The sequence below is a fragment of the Nycticebus coucang genome, chromosome 1 (genome assembly GCF_027406575.1).
Source record: "Nycticebus coucang isolate mNycCou1 chromosome 1, mNycCou1.pri, whole genome shotgun sequence".
NCBI lineage: Eukaryota > Metazoa > Chordata > Mammalia > Primates > Lorisidae > Nycticebus > Nycticebus coucang.
In genome coordinates this window covers 127469397-127483095 of record NC_069780.1, presented here as the reverse complement: position 1 = coordinate 127483095, position 13699 = coordinate 127469397, and the positions used below count along the sequence as shown (strand labels likewise).

At 43.0% G+C, this 13699-nt stretch overlaps 2 protein-coding genes across 4 annotated transcripts in view; both read left to right on the top strand.

Moving 5' to 3' along the window:
- CKMT2 (creatine kinase, mitochondrial 2) overlaps positions 1-13699 on the top strand; it is a 118000-nt gene that overhangs the window by 44230 nt on the left and 60071 nt on the right. The gene's annotated exons all lie outside the window — the stretch shown is intronic.
- RASGRF2 (Ras protein specific guanine nucleotide releasing factor 2) overlaps positions 1-13699 on the top strand; it is a 274601-nt gene that overhangs the window by 252638 nt on the left and 8264 nt on the right. For both annotated transcript variants that reach the window (XM_053587375.1, XM_053587384.1), the window contains exons 23-26: positions 1368-1565; positions 4655-4734; positions 6022-6139; positions 6982-7050. In XM_053587375.1, the coding sequence (XP_053443350.1) occupies positions 1368-1565; positions 4655-4734; positions 6022-6139; positions 6982-7050 (465 nt within the window). The remainder of the gene's footprint in view (positions 1-1367; positions 1566-4654; positions 4735-6021; positions 6140-6981; positions 7051-13699) is intronic.

Below are 13699 nucleotides of genomic sequence, written 5' to 3'. Positions count from 1 at the left end.
CACCAAGCCTGCTTCCTCCTCATCTTCTCTGTCCCTAGTCTTGGATGATGGCTTCAAAATACACTAACTCACCCTAGCACAGGATCTAGAGGTCACCGTCTTGGCCCTTACCCACCTGACTCTTACCACCCACCACCATGTATCTCAGACCCTTCCGCACCCTGCCCTCCCCACTGCCATCACTTGACCCAGCCTTTCATCCTTTCTCCCCAGGAGCTCCTAAATCATCTGTCCCCTGGCCATCACCTCTGTGCCAGGCCACATGCCCCAGGCTGCCTCTGTGTTCTCAGTCTCCACCATACATAGTCGTAGCTTTAGGTTTTACTGCGTGGAATTTGGTTGTTTGTGTATCTGCCCCCTGTCCCCTTCCCACCTAATGAGCCCTTAAGGTCAGGGACACTGATTTGTTTGTCTGTCTTTTCTCAGCACCTAAAGGAACACCTGGTCTGTCCCATTTCCTCAATAATTATTGGCAATAACTCCATTAAAATTAATTCTTAACAAAATCATGTCTTCCTTGAATGAACTGGATTCCAAATAATTGTTCTCTGTATTGTAAGGACGAATTGGTGCTTGGCAGGTGCTTTAGTGAATATTCACAATGAGAGTTTTGAAGCACTGTGAGATCTTAAGTATCTCCAGCATCAATGATATGTCCATCATTGGATGGATGTGTCCATCAGATTTAGTGCATAGATGTAAGATTCTATGCCCATATTCCCTTTGCCAATATAGTAATCCCATTTGGCCCTTTGCTTTTCCGTATTCTAAGAATTGGGCTTCTAAAACTTGCTTTAACTAATAGAATTACAGTACTTAACCTAGCAATGGTAGGTCCTTTTAATTAGGGTAAGAAGAAAAATAGGGTAAGAAGAAGAAGTTTTCTCTTCTGCAGCTGACTGTTGCTGGTTTGAGAGTTTATCAGTTTAGAATTTGATCTGACTGAAGGGTTTTTCTTTCTCTCTACCTAAGGCTTCTCAGAGCCAAGGAGTATGTGGAAAGACCCCAAGGAGAGACACCCGAGATCTGTAGACATTGTCTTTCCTCAGGGGTTAGGATCCCATTTCCTCAATAATTATGGGCAATAACTCCATCAAAATTGCTGATGAACAAAATTGCCTCTTCCCCCAACAGGCCAAGTTATAAGAAATCCCTCTCTTTACTCAAAGGATGGACAGATGCTCGTGGGTTTTCTGTGATTACTGTTATCACAGACTTCGTCTCTTTAGAGAGTTGGTATCTATGGAACAGACTTCAGGCTCCTCCACACCTTGCTTTCCTGACCTGTCTGCGGATAATTTAGGTGTTTTGCCTAAATGCACTGCTTTGGCTCTAACACAGCCTCTCTGGGTTTCTGATTGTCTCAGATGAGTAACCTGGTGGCCTCCCAGATAATGAATTATGCTGACGTCAGCTCCCGTGCCAACGCGATTGAGAAGTGGGTAGCGGTGGCTGACATTTGCCGGTGCCTGCACAACTACAATGGCGTGCTAGAGATCACCTCAGCCTTAAACAGAAGTGCCATCTACAGGCTGAAGAAAACCTGGGCCAAGGTGTCCAAGCAGGTGAGCATCAGCCTGGGACATGTCCTGCTGCTGGGAGGAGGAGCGGCTGGGAGATGAGAGACAAGATAAATATGACTAATTAGGAAATCATTAGCTGGAATGAGCAGCTCAGCTGCCAAAGGAAGGTGCCAACTCGGCTAATTACTGTGCTCTTACCACTTAATTGATTCCACTCATGTGCATTTCTAAAACATTCATTAAAACATTTGGGGGGACAACCTGAAACAATATGGTCATCAGTCAGGAGTTGTTTCTCAAATTAATTCAGGAGGCCACATTGATTCCAAGTGAGTAAGTGATATCCAGTGAGTCTGTTCTTTGTCTCCCCAAGAAAGGGTCTGAATGCTTTAGGGCAAAAGCCAGGGGCAAAGGGCCTCAGAATGCACCTTTTTCATTGTCATTTATGCAGCAAATTTAAAGTTTTGGTATAAAGACTTAGATATGTAGAAATACAGCTTTCTTCATTTTCTTTCCTTCCAGCCTGTGCTTGTTGTCTTCATTCAGATAATTTTAAGTTTCAAGCTAAATCACAATTCTTCCCCTGTTCTTTCCCTGGCCTTTTCCTTGGGGGTTGGTGGGTGTGGGTGACGGCTTCTCCAGGCTTTTGGGAGGTTGTCTGCACCTCTGGCCTCCTGGTAGACTCCTTTGATGATGGGTCCTTTGACGCAGGCCACTGGGACTTGCCCATGCCTGGTGTCTGGTGGTCTGCCTGCTCGGCCCAGGAACCAGGCTTAGTGACTGCACCCAGGGAGCCTGGCTGACCTCTCCAGCCCTTCAGCTCTGTTGGCTGTGCTGTTCCTCTGAGCCTGGAGTATGTCTTACCTGTACCAGGGCCCCTCTGCTCCTTGGTGATATCTGGTGGGCATGTGAACTCCTCATTATCAGATGACGACCGTGGCCCTCTCAAAGGGCGCTGGAGGAATTTCCCAGTGGGGAGGAGGGACTACATCAGGCCCTGTCTGCTGCCCCTTCCCTACATACCACCATGCCCACCTCGCTGTGACCACCAAGCATGGTCAGGAGCGCTAGGGCTCCAGGCTGGAAGGAGAGCAGAAATACATCCTGCTGACATTTCCTCACAACTGTCTGGTTTTATTACCCCCTCTGAGAAACTCATTATTTCTTACTCTTTTCTATCTTCATTTCTCTTGCCAGCCCCTTCCCTTTCACAAAGAAGAGACTAATTTCTTCACATAGCAAGAAACGAAGCCTATATCCAGTCTTTCATCCCACCTTCCCCTGTTATTCCTTAGCAGAAATGCAGTGCTCTGAGAATCCCAAATTTGGCCCCTTAAAACTGACAACTCCTTGGTGGTAGCGGGTTCAAACCTGGCCCTGGCCAAAAACTGCAAAAAAAAACAAAACAAAAAAACCCTGACAACTCCTTGTTCTGTCAGCAACACCTGGATCTAATAAATAGAAAGCCACAGTTTTAATTAATGCTGGTTTTTTTAAAAAAAGAAAACCAGGCTCAGCATCTGTAGCTCAAGTGGCTAAGGTGCCAGCCACATACACCAGAGCTGGCGGGCTCCAATTCAGCCTGGGCCTGCCAAACAACAATGACAACTACAACCAAAAAATAGCTGGGTGTTGTGGCGGGCGCTTGTAGTCCCAGCTACTCGGGAGGTTGAGGCAAGAGAATCGCTTAAGCCCAGGAGTTGGAGGTTGCTGTGAGCTGTGATGCCATGGCACTCTACACAGGGCAACAGCTTAAGGCTCTATCTCAAAAAAGTAAATAAATAGAAAATAAATAAAATAAAAAAACAAAAAACAAATAGCCTTTAATTTTTAGATGATTATAGATTCACATGCGGTTGTAAAAAATAATATAGAGATTCCCTTATACCTCATACCCAGTTTCCCCCAATGGCAACATCTTACACAGCTACAGATAATATCACTACTAGGAAATGAAACTTGGTGTAGCCCACCAACCTTATTCAAATTCAACAGCTTTCTAGCAATCACCAGCTGTCATTGAGGGTTCCCTAAATCTTCCTTAAGAATGTCACTTAAGACATTCTTGTCTCTTATAGGAAGCAGGTTTGGGGATAACTGAACTGATCATAGGATAGACATAAGACTAACGTTGAAATTCCTGTTTTAAATTTTGGATACACCACTTGTAGAGACATTTAAGAATCTATACCATTGAAGTCACATGTTTGGGTAACTCACAGTGGCCTACACAGGGCTGATGGACTGTCCTCCAGAGAGGCTATCTCCAAGGTCAAGCACCTCACTCTGGCCTGTAGGTATGCCCTGTGTCAGTCACCTTCAGTAATACCCCCTGCTCTGCAGCTGTCCCCTCTCCACATCCGAGGTCTGTCTGGGAGACGTCAGAAAACCTGGCAGAATCTTCACTCAGGAGCCTGCAGATCTGGTCTGCAGAGTGTACTTGCAGGTGTTTTGAGCCAAAGTCAGCTCTGAGCCAGGAAGAGGGTCTCTTGAACCCTGAGAAACCGGGATGGAGAAGGCAGCTCTTTGAGTTGTTGTGAAAGTTCTTACCACCGGAAATGGATCTTCTCCCCCAAGGGCCGCCCTGCCGCTCTCCCATGTTCATCAAAGTAACTTCATACCATTGTCAACACGTTGTTTTTTTTTTAGTAAATGTTAGGTATATTTTTATAAAAAACTGATGAAGATGATCAAAATAGAAAGGATCTGGAGTAGAAGACACTGCTCAGTCAGTACCAGCTTTGACAGTTTGGAGGTGAACATTCAAAGACTCCTTTCGAGAACTTCCAAAGTGAGACCACTCCTTTGAGAGTCTACAGTCAGCACTGCTTCTCCCTTCTTTTTGTCTCTGCGTTTTCCATGCATTGCAAGTTTTTCTTTTCTACACGTTTTCCCTCTTTTTGGCTAAATGTGTAGATACAGGTCCTTCCTCTTCTCCACGGTTCTTCTTAGCATTGCATGGAAATGTGAGGCCCTGTCTCTACGCTGTGAGAATCACATCTCCCAGTAGCCTTTATTCTGGCAAAGGTGTCAGCACCTGCCGCTGGAGAAGAGAGTTGAGCATCTCTTGGCAACTCACTATCTACCAAACCAAATTAGTTTCATAACATTAAGTTTTATTTTTTTTTCAGACAAAAGCTCTAATGGACAAACTTCAGAAGATCGTTTCATCTGAAGGAAGATTTAAAAATCTCAGAGAAACCCTTAAAAAGTATGTTTATCTTAATCTTTAAATTATTCATAATTAAGACATATATGTACATACTTTATATAGCATACGAATAGTGACTTAGCTCCTACTTTGAAAAGAAAAACAAATAGGACACAACTTCCATTATATAGGTATCATGATTTTCCTTTTCACTTGGGATACTGTGTATATGATAAATTTCTCACAGATATACTGGTGGCATGCAATATTCCAAGTAAGGAGAAAATGTCAACATAATAATCAGACCATCTTTTAATATAGAACTTTTCTTGATTTGGTTATTTCCTAATCTAAACGTGTGATGATTTCCTATGATTTTTATTTAAACATTACAGAATGTGTTGATTAGTGTTATATATTTTTGGTTTTCTATTTTTACACACACGCATTACATAGAATCTATTCTGTAATTGGTTTCCTCATGATTCGCCTCAAATAGTTTACTTACTCTGGAAAAATGTTAGTTCTGTGATGGTAATAGTAATAATAATAGTAATAGCAGCAACAATAGCAATAATGGTATAAGAACTATCCACGGAATAGTTTACTCAATGGCAGGTTTTGTGCTAAGTGCTTGCTATGTCTTTCCTAAGCCTCACAACAAAGAGAGCAGCTTTTCTGTCTCCAGTCTAAGGATGAGGAAGCTGTAGTTCAAAGAGTTTGCTCTGTCTCACTTAGTAACTGGTCAAGCTGGGATTCACACCCAGTTCTTTCTGCATCAAAAGCCTGTGTTCTCAGTCCTCTTTGAGAAAACCAAGTATGCCCACCCTTGCTCCTCCAAAAACAAAATGAAACAAAACCGTGCCTCACTTTAGTTTGCAGTTGTGATATTAAGTTGACACTTTCGAAAACATTTAACTAAAACAGAAAACAAGTTTCACTGTAGTGCAGAGCTCCAATCCCATTGAACTGTCCATCCAGTTCCTTATGGTTGAATGTCTGGAATGGAACGGGTGAGGGCATGGGGTTTTCCCGATGCTTCTACCCCTTAATGAAGTGTGGCCAGTTCACAAGTACTGCAAACAATTATCGCTAGCAAATGTATTGTATTTGTCACCAAGACACCCTGTTATCTGAACATGCCATAGTCTAAAACATGTAGGAAAGCATGTGCTGTCATTTTGCATTATATTCTATTGTGAAATGTGTTTAAAACTCTGTATGAAAATGAAATAAAAAGATTTTGTTCTTCAGAATGGCAGCAGTATGGTTGCTTCCTGTTCAAACTGGGAAAGGAAGTAGACGTTGTGTTAATGAGTATGAGAATGATGCCTCTTGGTCTTACAGTTGCAACCCTCCAGCAGTTCCTTACCTTGGGATGTACTTGACAGACCTGGCATTTATTGAAGAAGGAACACCAAACTTTACTGAGGAAGGTCTCGTCAATTTTTCCAAGATGAGAATGGTAGGTGCTAATTTCATAATCAGTCTGTTCCAATGACTTTAATGGCTTACAGAGAAGAGGCTAAGTCATGAAAATCAATGTCTGCTCTTTTGGTGGGGGGAACAGACTCTGTCACCCTGGGTAGAGTGTCGTGATGTCATAACTCACACCAACCTCAAACTTTTGGGCTCAAGTGATCTTGCCGCAGCCTCCCCAGTAGCTGGGAGTAAAGGCGCCCACCACTGTAAGTGGCTAAATTTTATTTTTAGTAGAGACAGGGTCTCTCTCTGGCTCAGGCTGGTCTTGAACTCCTGAGCTCAAGTGATCCACCTGCCTCAGACTCCACAAGTGCTAGCTAGTATGTAAGCATGAGCCACCACACCTGGATATGTCTGCTTTTTAATGTCATGTATGCTGGGTCTAATACCTGATGTTAGCCGAATGAGGATATTTTTGGCAGAGTTATTTCAACTTGCAGTCAGGGCAAAGGGAGGTGGAATAAATTTCCAAGGAAGACTTTCTAAGACTGACCAGTAATAGATGGTTGCTGAAGGCTTCTTGCGGGACAACCAAGTTCTGAGCCTATAAACAATAGGACCCAGAGCTTGCCTCCTCCAAACTTGAGACCACCCAGAGCTAGCTCCTCCTCAATTATAAACTCAGTATCTTGCTGTTGGCATTTTATGTGACTTCTTGAAGGCCAAGAAAACCCCAGGCATAGGAAGTGATCACACAGGGCTCCACCTACCTACCTGGAAGAAGGGACTGACTATTCTGGGAACAGGCCTCAGGAGAATATGCCAGAATGTAGGGAGAACACCTTTGCTTTGCTTTTGTTCTTGTCATTTTGTTTTCTCTGTTAGATATCACACATCATCAGAGAGATACGCCAGTTCCAGCAGACCTCCTACAGAATAGACCACCAGCCAAAGGTAATATTACGTGGATGTGGTTATGAGGGAATTAATATAGGCAAGAATAGAAAGTTAATGAATTAGAAAACAACTGTAAATTTGATTAATAATACCAAAACGTAACTCATGGAAAAGATCAATAAAACACAAAATCGTGGCAAGTCTGATTAAAAGAAAGAAGGCAAAGAGAACATCAGTTCATCATCAAGTTCTATTGATTCTATTGATTTTGCATCCTTCACTTCTTATGAATCTGTTCCTCTTCCTTCTGTTTCCACCACTCCCACCCTGGTCCAAATTAGCAATCATTGTTGCCTGGTCTGCTTGCATTCACTCTAGAATGTAAAAGCCATTCTACAAAATGCAGCCAGATAGAGGTCTTCAGAGCCAGTTTTCCTTATTACGTGTATTAATTAATATGGTGTGTTTGTCAGAATGGACAAGCCAACATTGATATATTATTATAAAGACCACAGTTATTCATATTTCCTTACTTTTTACCTATTGTCTTTTCTCTGTTCTGGCAGTTTCTTAGACTTTTCCTTTTTTTTTGAGACAGAGTTTCACTTTGTCGCCCTTATAGAGTGCCATGGTGTCATAGCTCATGGTTGACAGTTTGGTTCTGGCAGTTTCTTAGACTTTTCTTATTTATTTCTTTATTTATTTGAGACAGAATTTCACTTTGTAGCCCTTAGTAGAGTGCCATGGTGTCATAGCTCAGAGCAACCTCAAATTCTTGGACTCAAGCAATTCTCTTGCCTCGCCCTCCCAAGTAACTGAGATAATAGGCACCTGCCATAAATCCTGGCTAGTTTTAGAGATGGGATTTCACTCTTGCTCTGGCTGGCCTCCCAGAATGCTAGGATTATAGGCATTTTTCTTATTTTTGACGACCTTGACAGTTTCAGGAAGTAGTGTTCAGGTGTTTTGTAGCATGGGCCACTTTTGTAATTTGTCCGATGATTTACTCATGATTAGATTCGAGTTATGGGTTAATGGGAGAAAGACCACAGAGGTTAAGTGCCATTTACATCATCACATCAAAGGTTCCTATTAGCAACATAATTTATGACTGTTGATATTAACTATAATCACTTGGCCGGGGTAGTGTTTGTCAAATGTCTCCACTGTGAAGTCACCCTTTTGTCCCTCCCCTGCGCTATACTCTCTGGAAGGAAGTCACTATGAGCTGCCTCACACCTAAGGCGTGGAGGGAGAATTATTCACTCCCTCCTTAGCAAATATCCACATAAATTATTTGGAAATCTGCACAGAGATTTGTTTCTTCTCCCGTATTTATTAATTTATTCAATCATTTGTTTACATCAGTGTGGACTAATGACTTCAGGTCGTAATCTAATCACACCACGTACCTTATTCATTTTGTTGAATATTACTGTCGTTAGGAAATTGTGAAATTGAAATTGTGCGAGTTTGGCCGTTGGGTCCTCTTCCAGTTAGTGGAGTCCTTTTACATACCCCATGAGTGAAGGGTCCTTGTCTCCTTTTTTGAGAACTTTCTTATTTCTGTCATAAGATGACCCGGCCCGCGGGTCAGTCGAACGGGATACCTGGAGGAGGGGGTGAGAATGGGAAGGGGCAAGAGGCGCAAAGAATGGAGACAAGACAGGAGTCTGATCAAGTCTCGTTCATTACAGTGTTATCTCAGGGTATATAAGGGTGGGTGAAGGAGGAAGTTTGTGTCACCGGGTATCCAAGCAACCCAGCCGCAGCAGAAAATTCCCACCGGCAAGTTTCCAAGTTTCGCTCACATGATTTACGAGAAGAGGCCTAGCGTTTGCAGGGAAATAGAAACTTAAGTCTGTTAGTACAGGAAATGGCACTTGGCCTACGAAATGGATGCTGTGGTGTCAGCCTTCCACAGGTCCCCCTTTTTTATAATATTTTTGAATGTACATTTTACTCTTAAAGTTTTGCCAGCTCTCGACCAAGTGGGCAGGGTGACTGTGTCTGTCTTAGGTTGGGACTGCCTTACCATCTCAGCTGATCCTCCTTACCCGTCAGGGGATACACGGTAGCTATCTGACCGGGTTCCTGTCTTAGTTTGGTAGGATAAGCAAAGTCTGAGATGAGGGTCCTCGTTACCCGTCATTGACTAGCCAGTCTCCTAAGCGGTCATGGGTATATGTTCATCTTCCATAGTTTGTGATAATGAACCTGGAGGGGCTGCATTTTAATAGCATCAATTTGTTGTTTTATAAAGGCCATGACTTTGTTAAAAAGAAAAGGTCCTAATGACAGTAATATTAGTAAGCCAAGGAAGGGTTGGATTGATTAAGTAACCTATGTGTGATGTTTAGCATTTTCAGGGTTTGGGGGTCTAGACTTGCATCCCTATTTTTGGGTAAAGCTATTGGATGGTAATTAGGTTTAGGAGACATGTGGTTTACAATGTTTTCCAGTTGCTTCTGGACTATTCTCTGTCTCACCTGATCTTGGGGTCCACCTCCATCAGAGACGTGCACAGGTGGAGTCTTATTCCAGCAAACTGTTTTTCCTACTGTATCGGGACAGCCAGATTGGGCATATTTATTTGAGGTCCCCTGGACCTGAGGGACTGTGTCCCACTCGCCTCCAAATGTCCCCGAAAAATGTCTGGTCAAGATTGCTGTAAAATAGGTATTATTATCTGTACCAGTGCATAGTTGAACCTGCTAATAACAGGTATTATGTACAGATGGATGGAATTCTATACAAGGGCATGGTCCAGGCTTGTTATTAGAGGTGGGGATAGTTTTAGCCTTTTTGCTACAGACCCATGCCTGTGCTCCTTGTCTCATTACTACTCATTACTAAGTATGCTGTCTTATCACCACAATCTACATTTTGGAGAGGGGTCGTCTCACCATCCCAGGTGCCGCCACAGCACTTGCAAGGAGTACCAGTTAATTTTTGTAAGAGTGCCCGAGCCTCATGGGGATTACCAAAACCACCTTCATTTTTTTCGTATCAGGAGAGAGATCCCCAGCAGTAGCCACATCCAGGTGCTCATAGTTACCTGCAAAGAAAAGGAAAGAAAGCCTTCTCAGGGGGTCTCTTGCTCCCTGGATTTAGAGGTGATGATGTTATCTACTTGTTTGACCAGTCATTCAGGTAACCATCGTGCTGCTTCCATCTCCTGTGAATATATGAATATGGCACCTCTACCCCAAATTAGAACCGGATCGGGGCCATGTCATTTATTATCTAATGGGTCTTTCCACAGGGCAGTAGCAAAATCCCATTTAGTATCTGGGTGCCAGAAGCGGTATGTTGCAGACCAGCCGCCTTGGTCCAGTATGAAAAAATTTAAAATGAGTAATGAATGGGATAAGAGATTTCTTGGGGACCCCTTAACAGGGTACCATTCCCCCTTCTTTATTTTTTCTAGAGTGTTTTTAAGGGATAGGTGGGCACGTTCTACTATGCCTTGTCCTTGTGGGTTATATGGTATTCCAGTGATGTGTTTGATATTGAGGTGTTTACAGAAGGTGTTAAATGCATGTCCTGTGTATCCTGGACCATTATCAGTTTTAATTTGTTTAGGGGTGCCTAGTACAGCCATGGTGGCTAGTACATGGGCAATGACATGTTTGCTGGCCTTCCCTGACTGGCCAGTGGCATGAATAAATCCACAGAAGGTATCTATGGTTACATGAACATATTTGAGTTTTCCAAATTCAGGTAGGTGAGTAATATTCATTTGCCAGATGGCATTGGGTATGAGACCTTGAGGATTTACTCCTAGATGGGGAGTAGGGAGTAGAATTACACAAGAAGGGCATTGCTTTATGATGTGGCGGGCTTGTTCTTGGGTAATTTGAAACATGAGTCTAAGGGTATGAGCGTTTAGATGATGTAATTGGTGAGCAGCAGAGGCTAATGCGATCCGATCAGGCTCTGTGGTGGTTTGGGCAGTACAGACTAAGTGAGTGGCTCCGTCCGCTCTGCAGTTACCATCAGTTAGGGGGCCAGGTAAATTGGAGTGAGCCCTAAGGTGTCCAATGAAAAAGGGGAGGGTCCTTTGGTGTATAAGATTTTGAAGTTGTAAGAAAAAGGTAGCGGTTTCTGATACATGCCTGATTTGTGCTGCTGTCTCTAATAAGGGAACTGAATGAGCTAAATAAGCACTATCAGTATAAATATTTAAAACTCGATTGGGGAATGCAGAGAAAACTGCGATAACTGCTTGAAGTTCTACAATTTGTGCAGAATTTGATTTTACCTGAAATTGTACAATCTCTGTATTAAAGGTGTAAGCTGCATGACCAGAAGAGGAGCCATCTGTGAAAACTAATAAGGCATTGGGCAATGGGGAGTTGGAGGTTCTTGTGGGAAATACAAAGTCATGTGTACTAATGAATTGTAATAATTTATTGGGTGGATAATGATTGTCAAGTTTACCTGAATAAGAAGCACAAGCAATAGGCCAATGTTCTGTAGTTTGAAATAACCAATTACTTTGTGTTTGAGAATAAGGCTGTATAATGATATCTGGTTCTTTATTAAAGTATTTTTTACTGTTTTCCCTTCCTATAATGATGATATCCGCGACAGCTTGATAATAGGGGTAAATAGCCTTCATGGGAGAAGTAGGTGAGTGGATCCACATTATAGGGGCAGTTTGCCAGAATACTGCTGTGGGTGTAAGAGAAGTTTTACAAATGATGTAGCTCAGGGGCTGAGTGTAATCTATGGCTGTAACAAATTGTGAATGAATAGCTTGTTGCACTAATGCTAAATGCCTTCATCTGTTAATGTTCTAGGGGAATTGGGGTTGCTATCACCTTGTAAAATAGCAAATAAAGGTTTTAAATCCCCTGTGGTTAGTTTTAAGTAAGGTCTAAGCCAGTTTATATCCCCTAAGAGCTTTTGAAAATCATTTAGTGTTTTTAATTTGTCCAATCTGAGGGCAGCTTGAGTATTAGTAATTCTGGGTCCAGTTAGGTGGAAACCAAGGTAAAGGTAGGGATCTTTTAGCTGAACTTTTTCTGGGGCTATTTGAAGTCCCTGGTTTGTGAGGGAGGATGATAAGTCACTGTAACATAGTAAAACCTGCTGAGCATTCTGTCCAGTGACAAGAATATCATCCATATAATGAATGATGTACATGGAGTTCCAGCGAAGCCTAGTTTCCTGAATAGCTGCGGCAACAAATTTTTGGCATAAGGTGGGGCTGTTGGCCATGCCCTGTGGTAAAACTTTCCATTGGATTCTTTTCATAGGTTCCTTGAAGTTGATAGAGGGGAGACTGAATGCAAATCTTTTCTGATCTAATGGATGGAGTGGTATAGTGAAAAAACAATCTTTAAGATCAATGATAATTTTATAGTAACCAAGAGGGATGGCCACAGGAGTGGGCAATCCTGGTTGCAATGCCCCCATGAGGACCATAGTGGAGTTTACAGCTCTCAAATCTTGTAATAGTCTCCATCGCCCTGATTTCTTTTTTATGACAAAGATTGGAGTGTTCCATGGGGAGTTGCTTTCCTCTATATGCCCAGCTTCTAGTTGTTCCTGCACTAACTGCTGAGCGGCCTCTAATTTTTCTTTTGAGAGGGGCCATTGATCAACCCATACAGGCTTGTCACTTTTCCAAGTGATCCTATCTGCATGGCGTGCAGGAATGTCAATAGCCCTTAAGATAAATTTCCTAGTCCTTTTTTGTCTGTTTTTCTGGTAATTTGTAGAGGGCTGGGAATGCCCAATTCCTCTTTTCCTAATCCTTTTCCTGGTCAAAAACCCTGGGCAAACATTTGCGCTGTCACTACATCATTAGGACTACACATTATGAGTCCCATTTGGGACAAGAGATCTCGTCCCCAAAGGTTGACAGGGATGCCAGGTATGACAAAAGGCTGTATAGTTCCCTGATTGCCATCTTTATCTTTCCAAGTAAGTATCTTAGTGCTTTTCTCAGGGTTTTGGCTTTGACCGATTCCTGTTAAATGAGTTAAGGTTGGGGAAAGGGGCCACTGGCTGGGCCATAGTTCTTTGTTAATTATAGTGACATCAGCCCCAGTGTCCCAAGGCCATGAAACTCCTTGCCATCCAGGCTTAGAGTGAGCATTGGTGTTTGGGGTGAGATAGGCTGAGCCCAGTAAATATCGGAGGAGCCAAAGCCTCCCGCACCTCGGTGCTTTATTTTAATCTTATTATTAGTTGACAAGAGGAGTAATAGTAATAACTGGGCTATTCTTTGGCCATGGGGTACGGTGGAGATATTTCGGGGGGAAGCAGCCATTAATTTAATTTCCCCCTCATAATCATTGTCAATTACACCTGGGAAAATTTGGAGTCCTTGGACAGCACTACTACTGCGTCCAATAATTAGCCCAAAGGTGTTTGGGAGTAGAGGACCAAACACACCTGTGGGTAAAATTTGCACTCCCATTTCAGGGGTTAGTACTGTGTGGGAGGTGGAACAGAGGTCCAATCCTGTGCTTCCTGGGGTGGCTCTGCAGAGGTCTGAAACGGATTGCTGCTGGCTGGAACAAAGCTGACTGCCCCATAAACTTGCTTGGGTTTCGGGGCCTGGGGCTGGCCCCTCTCTCCGTTTCCCTGCTGAGAGGGGAGGGGATTTCCTTGATTATCTGTTTTAGATTTACACTCATTGGCCCAATGACGGCCCCTATGACATTTGGGGCATAGGCCTGGAGGCTGGGGC